This window comes from Raphanus sativus, unplaced genomic scaffold, assembly GCF_000801105.2.
Source record: "Raphanus sativus cultivar WK10039 unplaced genomic scaffold, ASM80110v3 Scaffold1415, whole genome shotgun sequence".
Lineage (NCBI taxonomy): Eukaryota > Viridiplantae > Streptophyta > Magnoliopsida > Brassicales > Brassicaceae > Raphanus > Raphanus sativus.
This window is the reverse complement of record NW_026616727.1, coordinates 1-19,454: the sequence shown is the minus strand read 5'-3', so window position 1 is coordinate 19,454 and position 19,454 is coordinate 1. Positions and strand designations below refer to the sequence as shown.

Genomic DNA, 19,454 nt, shown 5'->3' with positions numbered 1-19,454 from the left:
TAACCAAAAATATCCATTCTATACAGTTTTTTTTGGATAAACTTTTTATCCAAAATATCATATTTTATCCAAAAATACTCAAAAGTACCGAAATAACTACTATAGTTAACTTATAATATGAATTTAAAATATTAAAATAATTATAAATAAAATTATAACATATATTTTTAGATATATATTCACATTTCGGATATCTTCGGGTACTCATTTATTTCTCTGTTCGAGACTGGTTCTTCGGATATAGCAATTTAGAATTCATTCGGATATTCACCCCGGGTCTGATCGGTTCGGGACCCTGATTTTCGGGTTGGTTCTTCAGGTCCGGATATTGTGCTCAGGTCTATACTCATTTAAAATGAAACATGATAAAGAAAGATAAAAAGTTTAAGTCTTTTATAAAAAAAACAAATATATGAAAATATGACATTTACTTAATATTTTTCAATTTAAAAAAAAAATAAAGAAAAATAAACCCGCGCTTTGAAAGCGCGGGTCAAAATCTAGTCTATACTATTAAAGCAGAATCCCTTCTGGGATTCTGCCCCTGTCTTTCCAACTTATTTACCACCAAATGCCACTGCCAATTTTTCCCCTTCTTTTTTAAATGAAATCGAGAATCATCTAACCAATCAAAAAGACCTATTATTAAGGCTCATCGTTTAAAAATCCTACCAGCAAATTCAGCCCATCGAAATTAACAAGTGACCAGCCCAACGAAATTAAAACAATATTAATACAAATTCATTCTTAAACGATCATGAAATTGACATGTAATTGATATAGAGACTACATATCTATATTCTTTTCAACTATTATGAATATATTAAAACTATTAAAATCTATTTAAATCTATTTAAATTACATAATCTTAATTTTTAATTTACTGATTCTATACTATTATATAAATTTGTACTATTATTTAAATTTGTAACTATAAATTACATAATCTTAATTTTTTAATTTCGTAGTTCCTAAATAAATATAGAAAAATTTGATAATCTAATTTACATTTTAAGATCTCGATACCAAATATATTATAATTATGATTTTTCAAATCATCCCTTGCTTTCCGTTAAACTCATAAAATATTGGAAAGCATTTATTATTTGATCCACATAATATTCTCTATATTCCTTATACCAAATCGATTGTAACTATAATTTTTAAAAAATCCATTCCTTTCCATTATTCTCCTAAATTTTCGGCCAGTTTTTATTGTCAAAATCTTGATTGCATGTTACGAAATTCACTAAATAAATTTCTTAACAAATTAGTAAATACATTTATTACTATTATTAATATTTATTAACTATTAAAATCTCTTTGATATTTTGAGTAGCCTGCAAGTTTTCGAAATACCTAATTTACGGCCTATTATCTCTTCCTATTATAAATACCTACGTCTCTTCCTCACCAAACTCATTCCCCTCAATCGAAAAAACAATGGCTTTGAAACCTGCTACTCAAGAAATCACCCCTATCAGCGAGTTGAAACCAAGACACACTAACAAGGTTGTTCATGTGAAGGTCCTACATTCCTGGACACAGAACATTAATCAAGGTGGGGAAACCATGGAATTCGTCTTCTCTGATGAAAATGTAAGCAATCCTAACTTGGTCATATGTGTTCTGATGTTATTTGGTTATGATTTTTTTTTTGTATTTTCAACAAGCGTGTAATGATGTTATATTTCTAATTTTTTTGTAACATGTACAAGGGGGATAAAATCCATGGAAGCTGCAAAAAAACTTACTTTGAGAGTAAAGAAAGGCTTCTTCCTGTTGGAGCATGGCGCAATGTCCGAAACTTCCATGTTAGACCTGCTGGAGGAGCATTTCGCACTACCAACCATACCTACAAGATTGTGTTCAATCAAGCAACAGCCGTGACTCGGTCCAATTTCATCAATGATGAGTTGTATCTTAATTTGGTTGATTTCCAGACAGTTTTGACTGGAACACTTGATGAAAATCTACTAATTGGTAAAGAACTACAGCGATACTTTATAAATTTAATTGTATACTTCCTACAATTTATTTATTTTCAATGTCTTTTTAACAGATGTGCTGGGCCAAGTTTTGGATTGTGGTGATGTCGAAACAATTCTTTGTTCTGGGGGGAACCAGCGTAAAAAACTAGAATTCATCCTTAGAGACATGAAGTAAGTTTTGTAACATCTAAAAATATAATAGGTAACCGGGGCTTCTAGCTCAGTTGACAATGGACCGACATGTGGCAACACGTGACTAGTCTGGACTATTTCGGTGGGGCCAGGATACCTCTGTATAATTCAAAAAAATATAATAGGAAATTTTTTAAAACATATTATAACTAACCTTTCTTTTTCACTTGCGCGTTAGTGATGTGAGGCTACCATGCTGCATTTGGGGCAAATTAACCGACATTCTCCACTCTGCCCGCAATGAAGACGATGGAATGGTTACTTTGCTTTTGAGGTTTGCTAAAATTGGGAAGTTTAGAGGTACATATTTGAACTCCTATCTATTTCATTCTAAATAAAATAATATGAATATAAATAATAAACAAGACTGTCTATTTCCTACACTACTAAATGGTATCGGCAACAGGAGAACTACAAATCTCTAACTCCTATGATGCTTCTCAAATGATCATCAACCCTACGATACCAGATGCAGAAGCATTTAAAGATATGTAAGTGCATAAGCTATTGTTTATTTATGGTAGTTATTTGTGTTGCATACTAACTTCAAAATTTCGGTGACTTTAAGGGACACTGGAGATGAGAAAAGTCTAATGCTCATTGAAAGTAAGGAGGAGGGTAGCAACCAAGTTGGTCATCCAGATAGGATTGGACACCGTGATAAGTGGTTGCAATACCCCACTAAGAAAATCCATGAGTTGCTTGGATCAACTCAAGTAAGCAGTTTAAGTCTTTTATATTACATATATTACATTGTATAGATTGTGTATTTGTTTTTAACCATTTTTTTGTCAAGTTTAGGTTGGTAGATGTTTGGTCACTTGCTACGTCTATGAAATTGACATGGACTGGTCCTGGTATTACTTTGGTTGTGATGCATGCCAGAAAAGGGTGATCAAACCGGAACTAAGATTAAGAAGGTGAATGGAGTTCAGATCACCACTCATATTTGGTGGTGTGAGACATGCGATGACTCTGTCTTCAAAGTATCACCAAGGTATTTTTAAAACTTTAAGAGAACCGCATTCTATCAAACTTATAGTGGTGTTTAACAGTTAATAAAATTTTGACAATGTCTATCAACTCGCAAGGTTCTGGCTTCACTTGATAGTCAGAGATGATACCGGTGTTTCAAAAATAATGATCCTAGACAAGGTTGCTAATGGGATCGTTGCTAAGACTCCACTCAAGTTGCTTAATGGAAGTTGGGAAGAGGTAAATTATAATCTATTTTTGAACTTACATATTTTAGACATCCTACTGACAACTAATCTATGAAATATATTTTTACAGCTTGAAGACACAAGTTTAATACCAGAGGCTATTACTGATTTGATTGGAAAAAGTTTCACATTTGGAGTCTATGTTGAGAAGGACAATGTATCTTATGGTGCTGAGATTTTCAAGGTCGGAAAAATCTACAAAGACAGGCTCGATTGCTTGACTGGTGCACTCACACCAGTTAGCTCTGATCCGCCCTTGAAATTACCAGTGTTGATGAGGTTAACTTTGATAATCTATGGTGAAATGATGCTTTTTTTTATTGATGACTGATTTCTAAACGACCTTTCAATGTTTTTTATGCAGGGTTCTGTTAACTTAACTGATAGCCAAGAACTCAATGACTATGTGTCCACACCATCCAGTAAGAGAAAAGAAGATGAGTCTATTTCTCACCCTGACATCAGTTCCACAACAAAGAGACCATGCTTAATGAAAGTAAAACAAGAGAAGGCAGAAGATGCTGCTAAGAAACGTGGCTAAGTTTGCAAGAAGACTATTTTCCTTTTAATTTCTGTGTTTTTGGTTTTGAGTTTATTTTCTAAAGTTGTTTGGTTTTTGCTTTCCTCAATTATTATGTTGGATTTGTGATTTTTTCAATACGTCTATTTATCCCCATTACTTATTATATTTTTGTAATTTTTTTTGTTTATTCCTACCAAAATAATAATCTGCTTAAATATGATAATAACTTCAGATTTTGACCCATCGACAAGAATAAATCTTCCGGTTTATTTTCCTAACTACGAGTTTCACTGCAAAATCTAATTACTACGATTTTGAACTTTTGAATGCACTTACTTCGATTCCTATTGCTAAGAAGTCATGTCTTTGTCCCATGTCCTGAAAATGGATAAAGCTTCTGTCTCTAAACCTTAACTGCTCGACCTGCACACCAATTGTATATTTCTACTATTAAGTCAATAAACTACTTAGAAAACATACTGGCAAGTTCAAAAATTAACCTCATCAACAGACTGCACCAAGAATATATTACTATCGACAATGCTTCATATCATCATACTGTTGTGTAAAACAGACTGCACCAAGAATATATAAATGTAAATTATATTGAAATCATAAGTTTGCCAAATATAGGAAATATTTAATGAATTATATAATATCTTTACTATTAAAGCTATTCAAATATTTTATAAGATACTGCACGATTTTGGAGGATTTTATTCCCGTGTTAAGTTACTAAACTAATTAGAAAACCTACACATCACAACTGTTTGCCGTAATTTTCAGTCTACCAAACCACGATGAAAAACTCAAACAAAGATGTCCCTCCAGGATCTGAAGATTTGATACCCACACAACAAAGGAAAAGAAAGAGAAGATCAAACAACAATGAATCAGAGAATTCACAGCCCTGTACTTCTAATATGAACAACACTGGAACTTCAATTCCTCTTAGCAAAGCTTTTCCAAGGGTTCTATCTGATATCTCCAATATTCATCATAAAATACCATCCTCGACTATTTCTATTGGAGCCAACGATGCTACTGGTTTAGTCCTTCCACTAAACATCTTTGTATACATGATTTAGTACTTTTGCTTTACCTCAATACTAAAATTTTACTTCTTCTATACAGATAATGGAATAGATGAGAATGGCCAAGGAAAAAGATTGAAGAGAAATTCCCATAAGTCGATGTGTAAGAGCACACTCTGATATGTAGTTTTATATATAGTCATTGAGTTTGTTCTAAGAAAATTCAATGTTTTTCAATTAGCACAATCGAGCAATCAAACTACCGTCAACAACATCGTTGGAGGATCTAGCAATGTTTCAACAACTCTTAAGAGAAAGAGATCGGCAACCAAAGATGTCACTGACCATACACCCTCTACGTTTTCCAGAAAGAAACACAATGCCAAATCAGGGGTTCTAACTGATATTTCCAATGTACTTCCTACACCCACTACCTTCCCTGGTCAATTTGGAACATCTTCTACAAGTCGTTCATGTATTACCAAGATATCTACTAAGGGTAAATACTATAAGTCCAACAATTTGTATATCTTCTCACACTTTTCTACAATTGGTAACTCCTGATTCGACCATTACTATTTTCAGCTAAAGGGAAGGGAAAGGTACTTGCTGGAGATGACAAGTTCGAGAGTATAACTATAACCAAGAGTGTTAGGAAAACATTGGAAGCCCAATTCGATGGTTGTGTAGATGATAATCCTTCAAGTGAGGATGATGAGGACCAACCATATCAGTGCGACTATGAAGGTTTAAATTTATTTTTCTTTATCTTAGTTTTGATGTATATCTATTTAAATAAATATCCATAACCAATTTTATTATTTTTTATTATCAGAAGAGTCTGAATTATACAACGAACAAGTCTATGACTGCAGTAGCGAAGAAAGTGACACAAGCGATTCAGAAACTATAGGATGCGACCCTATGTTATCTACAGATGCTTCATGTAAGCGGATGACAAAAGCTACATATTCTCGGAAACAATATGCTACTCAGTTCGTGTCATTGACTTGATTTTTAAAGCGCTTGTTTTTTTTTGTTAATTTTCAGCTAATGATTTTGCTTTTTATGTAATAAACAGGTTACATTGATGACGGTGATCCTACTTTCAAATGTGAGCATTGTGGGGCTATTATGTGGTATGGTGAAAGGATAAACAACAAAAAGAACACCCGTAAACCCAAATTTGCTCTTTGTTGTGGTCAAGGACAAGTCCAACTTCCACTGTTAAAGGATTCACCAGCAACATTGAAACAATTACTTTCTGGAAATGACGCAAAAAGCATATACTTCAGAGATAACATTCGCCAGTTAAATATGGTTTTCTCATTTACATCCCTTGGTGGTAAATGCGACCGCTCAGTTCCGAAAGGATGTGGCCCTCTAAAGATGTTTGTACTTCAAGGAGAGAACTATCATTTGATGGGTAGTTTAAAGCATCCTCCTGGGGACCCTGCTAAGTTTGGACAGCTCTATATTGTCGATACAGAAAATGAAGTTACTAACCGTGCTTCTATAATTGGGTATAACGTGTCTATAAATTTCTTATATTTTCGTTTGGTTTGTAAACCTTTGTATATTAATAATCGTGTCTTTTTCTTTGCAGAAAGTACAGGAAAACTTCGGAAACATCTAAAAAGGAGACAATTCGGAAACAAGTTATTGAGTTATTAATGAAGATGCTAAACGAGGTCAATCCATATGTCCATCAATTTAGATCAGCAAATGATAGATTTGACACTAATCCAGAGGACACATTCCATATGCGCATTATTAGCAGTCGTGCAAAAGATGGAAGGACATATGACACTCCTACAGCATCAGAGGTTGCAGCATTAATTCCAAGAGATTTTAATTTGGACATGGATAAAAGAGATATCGTGCTGCAAGAGAAACAAACTGGTTGGCTAAAGAGGATTAGTGAGATTCACCCTTCTTACTTGGCACTTCAACATCCTCTGATATTTACTTATGGTGAAGATGGCTTCAGACTTGGGATAAAAAAGAGAGAAACAGAAGCTACTGCTAAACTAAAGAGGCAGAATATTAGTATGAGGCAGTGGTATGCATTTCGTCTACAAGAAAAGGAGAATGAGTGTCATACACTTCTGCATTCAAAACGTTTGTTTCAGCAGTTTTTGGTTGATTCTTATACCTCTATCGAGTCTAACAGGCTTTGCTATCTAAGGATGAACCAAAAAAGCCTTTGATCAGATGCATTTGACTCTATACAACAGGCTGGAAATGCGGGAAAGAAGGATATGCATGACCAAGGAGAGCGATTTTTGCTACCAGCCTCATTCACAGGAGGACCAAGATACATGAAGAACAACTACATGGATGCAATGGCTATATGCAAGTATTTTGGGTTTCCTGATCTGTTTATAACATTCACTTGCAATCCTAAATGGCCTGAAATAACCAGGTATCTACAAAAGAGGAACATTATTGCTGATGACAGACCTGATATTATTGGAAGGATTTTCAAAATCAAACTTGATTTTCTCATGATTTATTTAACGGATAAAGAACTGCTGGGGAAGACAGTGTCATGTGAGTAATTATGTGTTGTTTTTTTTTTCACACGTGTTATATTTATAAATCTTTTACTAATTTTTTTTTATATTTCAGCTATGTACACCGTTGAGTGGCAGAAACGTGGGCTACCACATGCACATATTCTGTTGTTCATGCATGCTTCCTCTAAATTTCTTACCACTGATGACATTGACAAGGTTATCTCTGCTTGATTCCAGATAAGGACAAAGAACCAGAGCTTTATGATATTATTAAAGATATGATGATTCATGGTCTATGTGGAGCTGTTAACATGAATTCGCCATGCATGGAAAATGGTTTATGTTCGAAGATGTATCCAAAAGCTTATGCTGATGTTACTACAGTCAACAAAGAAGGGTTCCCTATTTACAGAAAACGAGAACAGCCAGACCGATTTGTTGAAAAAAAAAGTTTCAAATGTAACAACAGCTATGTGATTCCATACAACAAGGAGTTGTCTCTTTGTTTTCGTGCTCACATTAACGTGGAGTGGTGCAATCAGTCCGGTTCTATCAAATACTTATTCAAGTATATTAACAAAGGGCAGGATCGTGTCACCATTGCTGTTGAGCCGCCAGAAAAGACATCTGCCGACCAGAATGGGGGGTTGAACGAGGAAAAAAAAATGAAATTAATGACTTCTTCAACTGCAGGTACTTCTTTTAGCAGACGTTTAAAATTTATTTGTAAATATTCGAAGTCATTGGCTTTTTTTTTATTATCCTGATCATTTTGCTATTAATATGTTCAGATATGTCTCAGCCTGCGAAGGTGGTTGGAGGATTTTCAGCTTTCATATTCACTACAGATCAACACCAGTGGAGAGATTGCAGTGGCATCTTGAAGGCAAACAAATCATTATTTTCAAAGATGATGATACATATGAAGAAGTAACTAGCCGGAAGCTTATTGAAAACACTATGTTTTTGGGTTGGTTTGGATTGAACAAGGTCAGTGCAGTAGCGAGGACTCTCACTTTAGCTGAAATTCCAACAAGGTTTACTTGGAGTAAGAAAGAAAAAAAATTAACGATAGGAAGAAAGGATTCAGCATTGGGAGAATCAATTATGCACCACGTGAGATTAAAGACGCATTCTATTGTCGTGTGTTGCTTAACGTTGTTAGAGGTCCAACATGTTATGAAGATATTAAGACATTTGAAGGGGTCGAGTATTCTTCATACAAGGAAACATGTTTTGCAATGGGACTTTTAGAAGATGATTAGGAATATATAGAGGACCTCAAAAGAGCAAGTTTCACTGGTTCTGCATCTTATTTGCGGCAAGCTTTTGTTATCATGCTCATGTCTAAAACTTTGTCAAATCCAGAAGTCGTTTGGGAAGAAACCTGGGAGCTTCTTTCTGAAGACATTGAGCATAAGAGAAGAAAGCTATTACATAGACCAGATTTAAATTTTTAATTCTATTTTCTTATAATAAAAATTTTTACAGCATCATTTCTCGGCAATCTCTTATGAATTGGTACTAATATTTTTTTTATTTGTTTTATGAAGATCTTAGTTTGAGTGATGCGGAAAAAAAAAACAGTATGCACTAATAGAGATTGAGAAGTTGTTAAATAGTAATGGAACTTCTTTGGAGAAGTGGAAATCTATGCCTCAACCAATACCAGACATTGTTAATAACAATATTTTGATTATGGACGAGCTCAGTTACGATCATGATGAGTTAAAAGCTGATCTTCAGCGTGACATTCCAAAACTAACGGATGAGCAGAAAAAGATATTCGATGAGATTACTGATGCTGTTTTCAATAAGAAAGGAGGGGTGTTTTTTGTTTATGGATTTGGTGGTACAGGCAAGACTTTCTTGTGGAGATTGCTTTCTGCTGCAGTACATGTTAGACGCGAAATTTGTCTAAATGTTGCTTCGAGTGGGATAGTGTCTCTGTTGCTGCAAGGAGGAAGGACTGCTCATTCTCGATTTGCAATTCCTATCAATCCAGATGATTTTTCGATTTGCAAACTTATACCAGGCACTGATAAAGCGGAACTGGTGAAAGCAGCCTCCCTCATCATCTGGGATGAAGCTCCAATGATGAGCAAGCATTGTTTTGAATCATTGGATAGGAGTCTGTTGGACATTGTTGGAGATAAAGATAAAAGACCTTTTGGTGGCAAAGTTGTTGTTTTTGGTGGAGATTTTAGACAAGTGTTGCCTGTCATTCATGGAGCTGGAAGGACAGAGATTGTTTTGGCTGCTCTGAATTCATCTTATCTATGGAAGCATGTGAAAGTTTTGCAGTTAACCAAGAATATGCGTCTGTTGTCCAATAATTTGTCGGCTGAGGAGGCAAAAGACTTCCAGGAGTTCTCACAATGGATATTAGATATTGGAGATGGAAAGATTGGTGGTGGAAATGATGGGGACGCTGATATCGACATCCCCGAGGAGTTTCTAATTCTTGATGCTAAAGATCCAATAGAAGCTATAAGTTCAGCAGTGTGTGGAGATACTACTTCTTTACACCAGAACAAGGAGGCAAAGTTTTTTCAGGAGAGAGCTATTCTATGTCCTACTAACGATGATGTCAACATGATTAATCAGCATATGCTGGATAAGCTTGATGGTTAGTTACAATTTTCAATTTTTTAAATGTAAAATTTTTTCCAGTGTTATTTATTTTTTTTACGATCAAATTCTTTGATGCAGGAGAGGAAAAAATATTCTTAAGCGCTGATTCTATCGATGTTTCAGACATGTTTTCTGTTAATGACCAAGCTCTTACTCCAGATTTTTAAACAGAATCAAAGCATCAGGATTGCCAAATCATAGCCTGCGATTGAAAGTGGGTTGTCCAGTGATGCTGCTAAGAAACATTGATCCTGTTGGTGGATTGATGAATGGAACTAGACTCCAGATCACAGAAATGTATGACTTCATGATAAAGGCGAGGGTTATTACAGGGGATAAGGAAAATATTGGTCGGCATGTCTTCATTCCTAGACTCTCTATAACTCCTTCAGATAAAAAGTTACCATTTAAGATGAGGAGGAGACAACTGCCTATTGCTGTGGCATTCGCCATTACTATCAATAAAATTCAGGGTCAAACACTCTCTGAAATTGGAATTTATCTATCCAGACCTATTTTTTCTCATGGACAACTATATGTTGCTGTTTCCAGAGTGACTTCCAAGAAAGGTTTGAAGATATTGATTGTTGACAGCGAAGGAAAACCTCAGCATCAAACCCAAAACGTGGTCTTTAGAGAGATTTTCGATAATCTATGATTTTGCATTGTTTGCTTTATCTTTAATAATTAAACGCTTCTGTTTTGGTTATGAAATCGAAATTCTTTGGTTTTGATTTTTAGTTACTGTTTTATATTAATAAGTTTCTCTTATATTATTGTTTGAACTTTTGGAAAAGTTCGAGAGATAAATGATGAGGCTGGACAGCCTCAATAACAAACAATGACTCTTTCAACAACCATATTTAAACACCGTATGAAGTTTTATATTTGAAAACATAACATGAAATGCCAGATAATCAGATGCCAGCTTCATCTCTAATAAAATTTTACACACTAATTTCAGTTAAAAACGTATACTTAAACCAACATTCATCCAAAAAATGAGAGGAGAATTAAGAATCATAATTTCAGTTTCAGTTCGAAACCTAATTACAGTTTCAGTTCGAAGCCTAATTACTAATAATCTATCTACCAATTCAAGCTAAGGAAACAGAGGAAGGTACTCAGCATCATCATCTCAGTTTCAGTTCGAAGCCTAATTACTACTAATCTATCTACCAATTCAAGCTAAGGCAACAGAGGAAGGTACTCAGCATCATAATCTCAGTTTCAGTTCGAAGCCTAATTACAGTTTCAGGTAAACATGACTTACTTAGGTTCATAGCAGTTCGAAGCTGGCACCTTCACGAAGAGCTATTGACCATCTACCTCCTGTCCCATGTACTTCAAAGCTTCTGTCTCTAAACCTTTCAGTGCAAGACCTGAATATGAATTGTATCTATTAAGTCAACTCACTACAGTGAAATAATAAAAATTGTCTCATATAATCTAAAAAAGACACTTTCTGAGAATAACTTATCTTTTATATTTGAAGATGTTTTGTTTGTCTGGATTTCTGGTAACACTCTGAGAAGAAGATCGTATAGGCCAAAGATTGTGAACTCGAGACCAAGTTTTGACAGAGGTTCTGCAACTTCAACCTGCATTTCAAGAGAAGGAAAAAAAAACAAATCCAAAGTCACTCACTCATCCAAAAAGAAACAAATCCAAGTTTGACCCGTGATCAGTGATCAAATTGGTATTGGAAGGAGGGTTTTGAAATTTGTTTTGAACACCTACCAATGGCACCGCAAGCTTTTCATGATGCAGCCGACTGATTGCACGACCCTTGATACGACTGTGCGCTCTTCGATAGCTCTCTCAGCTGATTCCTTAGCTACACGACTTATGTTTCTTTCGTTAAGCAGCTCTTCTCTCAGTGACTCCACTGTAGAAGACAACGCATCTACCTTCCTTTCTGCTTCTTCTTTCTCCTGTCTCAGTTTTGTTTTATCCAGATCACACAAGTTAACAAACAATAGTAGCATGTACATTTGGATCTAAACTTTGTACAAGCAAGAAAATAATTCCATTTAATAGTATAAATGTGTTACCTTCTTTATTTTTGAATACTTAAGAGCCATGGCTCTACATTGGACCTCGGTTTCTGCAGCGTTTGGTTCAACAGGGCAGGCCCATCATATTTTGAAGGATCATAAATTGGATTACAGTGGGCATCAGAAGTCCCACTGCAGGAACGCAGATCAGTCAAGTAAGCCCATAGACATTCACAGGCTTCAGAAATCCCACACTCGTGCCTCTCCTTTTCACTGCAATCATCAAGAAAGCACCATCACTTCCTGCTTAACCACAGAACTAAACTATCGAAGAGAATACCAAACCAGAGGGTTACCTATTGCACAAAAAGTTGCCAAAACGTCATGAAAGCAAGCAGTCCATGAAATCTACCAGGAAAGTCTGAAACAAAAATTTGAAGGGTAGAGAATAGCTTTAGTAGAAAATCTCACCACGAAACTTTCAGACATCTGCAGAGTCTAAATACATACCGGAGAAAACTCGAAAGCACAAGGATACATCCGCATTAGGTATATAAATACCTGCAAAGGCATCAATCAAGCACATGAACTGTCAATTGCATATGGTATCAAATGTTAAAAACAAAGAACAAAAATTAAGAAAGTTATAATCATCAAAGAAAGTATGGGGTTACTTAACTTTGAACAACCCGCCGCGGAAAAAGACATGAGATTACTCCGTTTGATTGTGTTGTTCTATCTTCGAATCTGAAAAGTCATTGGACTGCTTCATCTTCTTCATCTGTGGATCTGAAAGATAAAACAAGTATTATGACAACAGGAAAGGAAATCAAATCGAAATTTTAAAATGGCTTATGATTAATACCTGAAACAAATGGACTGCTTCATCTTCGATATTCGTCTTCTTCAATCTTCACCAACGCTAAATCCATCAACATCGAATGAGGTCACTTCGATTCCCACCGATTCTCTTATCGTTTCGCACCGATTCTCTTCTCGAGTCCCAATTTCAGGACATGCAAGTCGTCTGTTTCTTCGATGAGACCGACAAATATTTTGTCTTTTACTTTCCCTTTTTCTCTTTTTTTTAAAAAAACTGAACGGTCTGATATTAATATATCTTTATGACCATTTTCCCTGTACATATTGATCGTTTCTTTTTGGGCCATTCCCAAACCAAAACCAAATCAAAGTCCACAATATATCTTTATGGCCAACTTTAAACCCAAATTTATAATCCATAATTATTATTAAATATATTTTTTTGGTTATAATTTAAATTTAATGTATTATTTAAAAATATGTATATTGAAAAATGTAATTTTATTACATTTTTCATAAAATATATTATTAATAAGTTACAATTGTAAATAAAATAAGCTTAGAAAATATATAATCACAAAATTATTAAATTTATTGAGTATAAGTTTACCATTTTTAAATCTTTTAACAAATTAATTAGTATAAAAAAACATTTTTATAATAATGATAATAGTAATATTACTAATAATAAATATACAATACATAATTATTTAATTCTTATATAAAAATATAAAATGTATGAAAATATTAAATTAGACAATCATATAATAATTTAAAATGATATTTAAAAAGGGGATAATCCCGCGCTTTGAAAGCGCGGATCAAAATCTAGTATGGCTTTAAGGATGCTGTGATTTTTATATTTTAATTAAATAATAGAAAAATAATACAAATAATATGTCTTTGGATGGAGTCGAACCGAGATTCAGACCATATACTCAACCGTTGTGCCAAATCAGATTATTGGATGTGTTATCTATTGTGTCTTATTTATATATAATATGTTTTGTTCATATATTTTTAATTATCTTAAATTATTTCTACCAATATATAAATATATAAATTCTAAGTGATTGTGTTAATTTATCTTAGTTATTGTTATTGTGTTCTAAAAAATTAAAAAAATTCAAATAAAAATTTTAAAAATCAAAAAACATTTTCGAAATTTAAAAGTAAAATATTAAAAATACGTTTTAAAAATTGATTTTTTTCCGAAATTATTATAAAAATTTTGAATTTGAAAATATATAATTTGAAACCATTCAAAAATATTTTTTTATTTTATATTTATTATTTTTTTAAATAATTTTAAACAATTATTTAAGTATAAATAATTATTTAGATAAATATAGTTCTATAAATAAAAATTAAATTATTTTTATAAATTTGGTTAGTCAACTTAGAAATTTTGCATGTGTTTGGGGTGCATATTCTTCAGATAACCTATCATAGATCCATGTTCCCAAATTAATCCTCCATTAAACTTAATTTGGGCCGCCAGCCCGTAAAATCCATTGATGGGCCATTAAAGATAAAATTGTGTAAAGGGCGTAAAATCCTCCATTTTCTCTCTCCTCAGTGGTATTTGTACAGGAAAAAGTGCCTATTTCAATATGAACTTTACGCGTCGTGCCTATTCCTTCACGAACTTTGTAGTAGTGCGTATTCCACACTGAACTAAACAAATTTTTTAAAATACTATATGAACTTTATGCGTCGTGTCTATTCCTTCACGAACTTTATAGTAGTGCGTATTTCACATTGAACAAAACCAAAATCAAAAAATACTACATAGACTCTCAAAATCGTGCTTATTTCAATATTGGGTGTTAAATGTGTTAGTCATCCGTTAATGTATCAAAACAACGTCATTTTGTATAAATTTGTGAAACTAAAAATTAAAAATTAAAAATAAAATACACTCTCAAAATTGTGCTTATATATATTGACTGTCAAAAGTAATAGTCATCATTGATTTTATCAAAAGACTATTTTGGATAAATTCTATGAAATTGTCCGTCGTTTTTTAATTTTTTCATTTTATAAAAAAATTATCCAAAATGACGTTGTTTTAATAAATTAATGTATGACTTGACTAACACCTTTCACTTACTGACAAAGAAAGACTAACATCTTTGACGGTGTATATATATAATCACGATTTTGAGCGTCAAAGGTGTTCGTCTTTTTTTGTCAGCAAATCAAAGGTGTAGTCATATATATATGTACATTAACCGTCAAAAGTGTTAGTATTTTCTGTTTAAGAAATCAAAAGTGTTAGTCATACGTTAATTTATCAAAATAACGTCATTTTTGATAGATTTTATAAAAAATAAAAAATTACAAATTGACGGATAATTTCATAGAATTTATCCAAAATAAAATCTTTTGATAAATTAAAACATGACTAACACCTTTGAAAGTCAATATATAAGTACAATTTTGAGAGGTTTTTGGTAAACTAAAAGATGACTATTACATTTGACAGTCAATATATAAGCACAATTTTAAGAGTCTGTATTTTATTTTGATTTTTAATTTCACAAAATTTATTCAAAATAACGTTGTTTTGATAAATTAACGGATGACTAACACATTTAACGCTCAATATTGAAATAAGCACTATTTTGAGAGTCTATGCAGTATTTTTTTATTTTTGTTTAGTTCAATGTGAAATACGCACTACTACAAAGTTCGTGAAGGAATAGACACGACACATAAAGTTCATATAGTATTTTAAAAAATTTGTTTAGTTCAGTGTGGAATACGCACTGCTACAAAGTTCGTGAAGGAATAGGTAAAGTTCAGGTTGAAATAGGCACTTTTCCCTATTTGTACACAGTTACTTCCTTTTGTCATCAATAATACTTGTTTGTATCTACCGGGGGGCAGAAAGCTTTGGTTTTTGTGCTCACATTCTAGGATCTTCTAAGCAGATCAGCGCCTTCGGATAGTTTGAGAGAGCGATGGCTACAGGAGAGGAGAAACCAGTGATGGTAGTTGGTGTGGACGAAAGCGAGCAGAGCACCTACGCATTGGAGTGGACTCTCGATCGTTTCTTCGCTCCCTACGCTCCCAATTTCCCTTTCAAGCTCATCATCGTCCACGCCAAACCTAACGCCGTCTCCGCCGTTGGTCTCGCTGGCCCTGGTAACCTCTTTGCCTTCTTCTTAGGGTTCTGTTTCTATGGAGAGATGATTTTGTGGGTTTTTTTGGTTTGGTTCAGGTACTGCGGAGGTTGTGCCTTATGTTGATGCTGATTTGAAGCATACCGCTGTTAAGGTTGTCGACAAAGCCAAAGCACTCTGTCAGAGCAAGTCGGTATGGATATCTATACCTTTTGTTTTGTTATATAGATCAAAGTTTTGCATTACCCTCGAATGATAGAAGTTGAATAGAAAGAAAAAAAAAAGACTTGGACTTTTATGTTTATTGTATTGGATTAGATGATGAGCTTTAGATCGTGTGAATCTTTTTATCAGTCAAAAGCTTCAACCTTTGAGGCAAACTACAAGTTTTCTTCTTAACAATTTATCCTTTTTTTATTTGGTTAGATACTCTACAATAGTGCTAGGTTTGTTGTGTAGGTTCATGGCGCAATGATAGAAGTTTTTGAAGGCGATGCAAGGAATATCCTTTGCGAGGTTGTTGATAAACACCATGCTTCTCTTCTCGTTGTTGGAAGCCATGGTTATGGAGCTATCAAGAGGTACACTTATTATTCTTTCTTTTTAATATATTCCCCTCCCCTTCTTGATTCCTGACAATCATCACTTATCTGTTTTGGACAGGGCGGTTCTCGGGAGCGTGAGTGATTACTGTGCTCACCATGCTCATTGCTCGGTGATGATCGTGAAGAAGCCTAAGATCAAGGTCTGAATCAATTATCTCACTCAAAGCATTCTCAGTCTCGGTGAGAAGTGAAATAATGTTAGCTTCCATGTGTGAAGTGATCCAAGACAATCCATTTATATGTGTAATTGTGTTATACATTGTGCTCTTGTTTTAGTATACCTCCTAAACTATAACTTCATGTTTAATAATATCGTGGGTTATCTTTCTCTGTTAGCCTGTTAGCCCAGACTTTTATACTTTGACAAATAAGTTATCACAATTTAAAATCTGTACAAGCAGATTACAGAAGAAAATAAATAGAAGCAGATTATTTAGTTGATTTTGTATTTAGTTTCTCTTGGAAATTAAAATCTATTGCCATATTTAAATTTTGGTTATAGATAGTGTTAACGTGTAAAAGAAAGGTTATGTAAATTAACAGATTGATTTAGCTTTTGTATACCATAAGGAAAGGAGAAAAAAACAGTTTGATTTCTGGATGAATGTTGTTGGCACTTGGTTGTAAATGGCTAATGGTTCAGAGATTTAGTGGCATCCGAACCGATAGAAAACATAACGAACAATATCATATCCGTCAGCGTGTCTTTGGCGACCAGAATGTTAGCTCATATGTTACCCTAGTTTGTCAACTTCAGCCAAAATTAAAGTAAATACAAAAACTGAGAACATATCTGGCAAGACTTTATCGTTTTCAGCACTAACAACATCTCAATCACACTTGGCTTAAAAGAGAATATAGTTCATAAGTCTCTGTGCTATTATGTAGATTTTACATAGCAGATCCAGGGCCGGCCCTGAAATTTTGGAGGCTGAAGGCAAGTGAAGAGGAAAGTTAAAAAATTTGGGGGCCTAAATTTTTTTTTTTACAAATTTGGGGGTTTATATCCGTATAAAATTTTTTCAAAATTTTGGGGGTCCAAGACGAATGTTTCGTTAGGCTTTGTCCAGGGCCGGCTCTGAGCAGATCGAGGAACCAAACGACCACCGTTCAAACCACAAAGGAGATTGAAGTAGGCGTGTCTAGGTCTCCTTTGACCGATACTAACGCCGTCAACAATAACCCTCTCGACACTAGCAATGGCATTCGCTCGTATAGGAGTGACGGTGAGAGAGGTTGGGTCAGCTGTTTGATGGTCAAGCCAAGTAATGATGTCAGCAAAAACAAGATCCACGTTGTAATCAGGCTCAGCTGACGTCAGAGCGTGCCACATCCCAGGATACAATTTGAGAGTCTTGTCCCTTGAGCTAGCTTTCTCGTATAATGCTTTGGTTATCTCTAGGACTCTGCATTGACGTGCCTTCTTGGTCAAGCAATGATGTTATGGGTAATATATGACCTAAGAAATTAAAACGTTTTAAGGTTTTAAAAATTGTACGCTGATCATGGGAAACTTTAAAAAGAAATGAATCAATTAAGCTCGTGGAGAGTGTCTTCGAGGTTCATGCTTGTCCTAAGCATTTCAAGCGCGGTCTTGAGTCTAGGCTTGTCTTGATAAATGTATATTTGAGAAAGGAAAGGTACTTCACTAAAATAATATATTTGAGAAAATTCAAGATGCCGTCCTCGATTGAACTCTGGAACCGAAACAAACCGCCACCGGCCAACGAGTTGAAGAGATCGAGATCGAACAGATGATGAAACGGAAGCTGATGAAACGGAGATGATGCAATGGCGATGATGAAACGGAGATGATGAAACGGAGATGAAGAGATCGTAGAGAGCGTAGATAGAAGAGATCGGAGAAGGCGCAGACGGAGAGGATGAAACGGAGAAGATGGAAGAGAAGGGAGATGATGAGATCGGAGATCGGAGATGATGAGAAGACGAGGTCGGAGATCGGAGATGGAAGAGATCGGATCTTCGATCTCTCGATGTTTGGTTCTCGATTTGGGAAAGAGACAAGAATGAAACCGTGAAAGACCAAACAATGCTGGAGATGTTTGGTCTCGATATCATCGACCACTGAACTGATGCTACGTAGTCTTAACGGATGCAATATTTCGGCCCTTATTTTAGACCCGTTCGCTTCGTTCTTTATTGTTTTTGATTTAATTTCGATCCAAAAAATCAAAGGGACGGGCTTAGACCGCCGCCGATGCAGATGCTCTTAATCTTTCTGGTCTTCCGGTGGTGTGAAATTAATGCTAACCGGTCTATATGGAGCTCTAGTGTTCCAAGTCAAACCTTGAGTGGTTGAGCCATTCTATAAGATGGGATTAGGTCTTATTCAATCCCATTTCTTATTTTATCTTATCAACGTGGTGTTTGGCATTATGTATTCTAATATATACATGTTTTGTAAACAGTTTCCATCTCAAACTCTATAATAAACTTCTTAGAGAACTTGTCAGGACCGGTTTATTTGGACAGGTTTTGTATAGTACTTGGACAGGTTTGTATGATAATCAATAAAACTTGTCAGGAGATCTTAATAACAATGAATAAAAAAGTTAAAAATGGATTCATGGCGACTGATAAGTATAATACCTGTAAATTCAGTAAATAATTTGAAACGAGTTATTTAATTTTGTAAATCTACATTATTTAAAACTAAAGTACTTTTGGAAATTATTTAAAAACATGAATAGCAGTACAAAAATATAATGTATTTAGAAATATGAATAATCAAATAAGAGAAAAAAATAATGAAACTTAATTTATTA

The 19,454-nt window shown here is 34.3% G+C and overlaps 3 protein-coding genes across 3 annotated transcripts; all 3 read left to right on the top strand.

The window, feature by feature from the left end:
* The first annotated feature begins 1,443 nt into the window (after positions 1 to 1,443).
* On the top strand, positions 1,444 to 3,947 carry LOC130504203 (uncharacterized). The gene is made up of 10 exons (XM_056998789.1): positions 1,444 to 1,599; positions 1,719 to 1,983; positions 2,063 to 2,162; positions 2,362 to 2,483; positions 2,590 to 2,674; positions 2,752 to 2,899; positions 2,985 to 3,040; positions 3,275 to 3,398; positions 3,477 to 3,644; positions 3,771 to 3,947. Exons 1-10 carry the CDS (start codon positions 1,444 to 1,446, stop codon positions 3,945 to 3,947), a joined length of 1,401 nt encoding a protein of 466 aa, XP_056854769.1.
* A 782-nt stretch (positions 3,948 to 4,729) lies between these two features.
* On the top strand, positions 4,730 to 7,713 carry LOC130504202 (uncharacterized). Its single transcript, XM_056998788.1, has 9 exons — positions 4,730 to 4,976; positions 5,064 to 5,126; positions 5,205 to 5,438; positions 5,549 to 5,710; positions 5,799 to 5,909; positions 6,045 to 6,486; positions 6,570 to 7,104; positions 7,201 to 7,516; positions 7,595 to 7,713. The coding sequence occupies exons 1-9, from the start codon at positions 4,730 to 4,732 to the stop codon at positions 7,711 to 7,713; spliced, it is 2,229 nt and encodes a 742-aa protein (XP_056854768.1).
* Positions 7,714 to 15,774: 8,061 nt separating this feature from the next.
* On the top strand, positions 15,775 to 17,003 carry LOC130504201 (universal stress protein PHOS34-like). Its single transcript, XM_056998786.1, has 4 exons — positions 15,775 to 16,085; positions 16,162 to 16,256; positions 16,523 to 16,644; positions 16,727 to 17,003. Exons 1-4 carry the CDS (start codon positions 15,902 to 15,904, stop codon positions 16,812 to 16,814), a joined length of 489 nt encoding a protein of 162 aa, XP_056854766.1. The 5' UTR covers positions 15,775 to 15,901; the 3' UTR covers positions 16,815 to 17,003.
* Positions 17,004 to 19,454: the final 2,451 nt, after the last annotated feature.

What these genes read in the sequence shown, in the direction of transcription:
- LOC130504202 (XM_056998788.1), top strand. Translation starts at nt 4,730, where the DNA reads ATGAAAAACTCAAACAAAGATGTCCCTCCAGGATCTGAAGATTTGATA. An exon ending in AAATTCCCATAAGTCGATGT is followed by an intron (nt 5,127 to 5,204) that starts GTAAGAGCACAC and finishes TTTTTCAATTAG; the next exon opens with CACAATCGAGCAATCAAACT. An exon ending in GTTATCTACAGATGCTTCAT is followed by an intron (nt 5,910 to 6,044) that starts GTAAGCGGATGA and finishes TGTAATAAACAG; the next exon opens with GTTACATTGATGACGGTGAT.
- LOC130504203 (XM_056998789.1), top strand. Translation starts at nt 1,444, where the DNA reads ATGGCTTTGAAACCTGCTACTCAAGAAATCACCCCTATCAGCGAGTTG. An exon ending in GCAGAAGCATTTAAAGATAT is followed by an intron (nt 2,675 to 2,751) that starts GTAAGTGCATAA and finishes GGTGACTTTAAG; the next exon opens with GGACACTGGAGATGAGAAAA. An exon ending in TGACTGGTGCACTCACACCA is followed by an intron (nt 3,645 to 3,770) that starts GTTAGCTCTGAT and finishes TTTTTTATGCAG; the next exon opens with GGTTCTGTTAACTTAACTGA.
- LOC130504201 (XM_056998786.1), top strand. Translation starts at nt 15,902, where the DNA reads ATGGCTACAGGAGAGGAGAAACCAGTGATGGTAGTTGGTGTGGACGAA. An exon ending in CGTTGGTCTCGCTGGCCCTG is followed by an intron (nt 16,086 to 16,161) that starts GTAACCTCTTTG and finishes GGTTTGGTTCAG; the next exon opens with GTACTGCGGAGGTTGTGCCT. An exon ending in GGTTATGGAGCTATCAAGAG is followed by an intron (nt 16,645 to 16,726) that starts GTACACTTATTA and finishes TGTTTTGGACAG; the next exon opens with GGCGGTTCTCGGGAGCGTGA.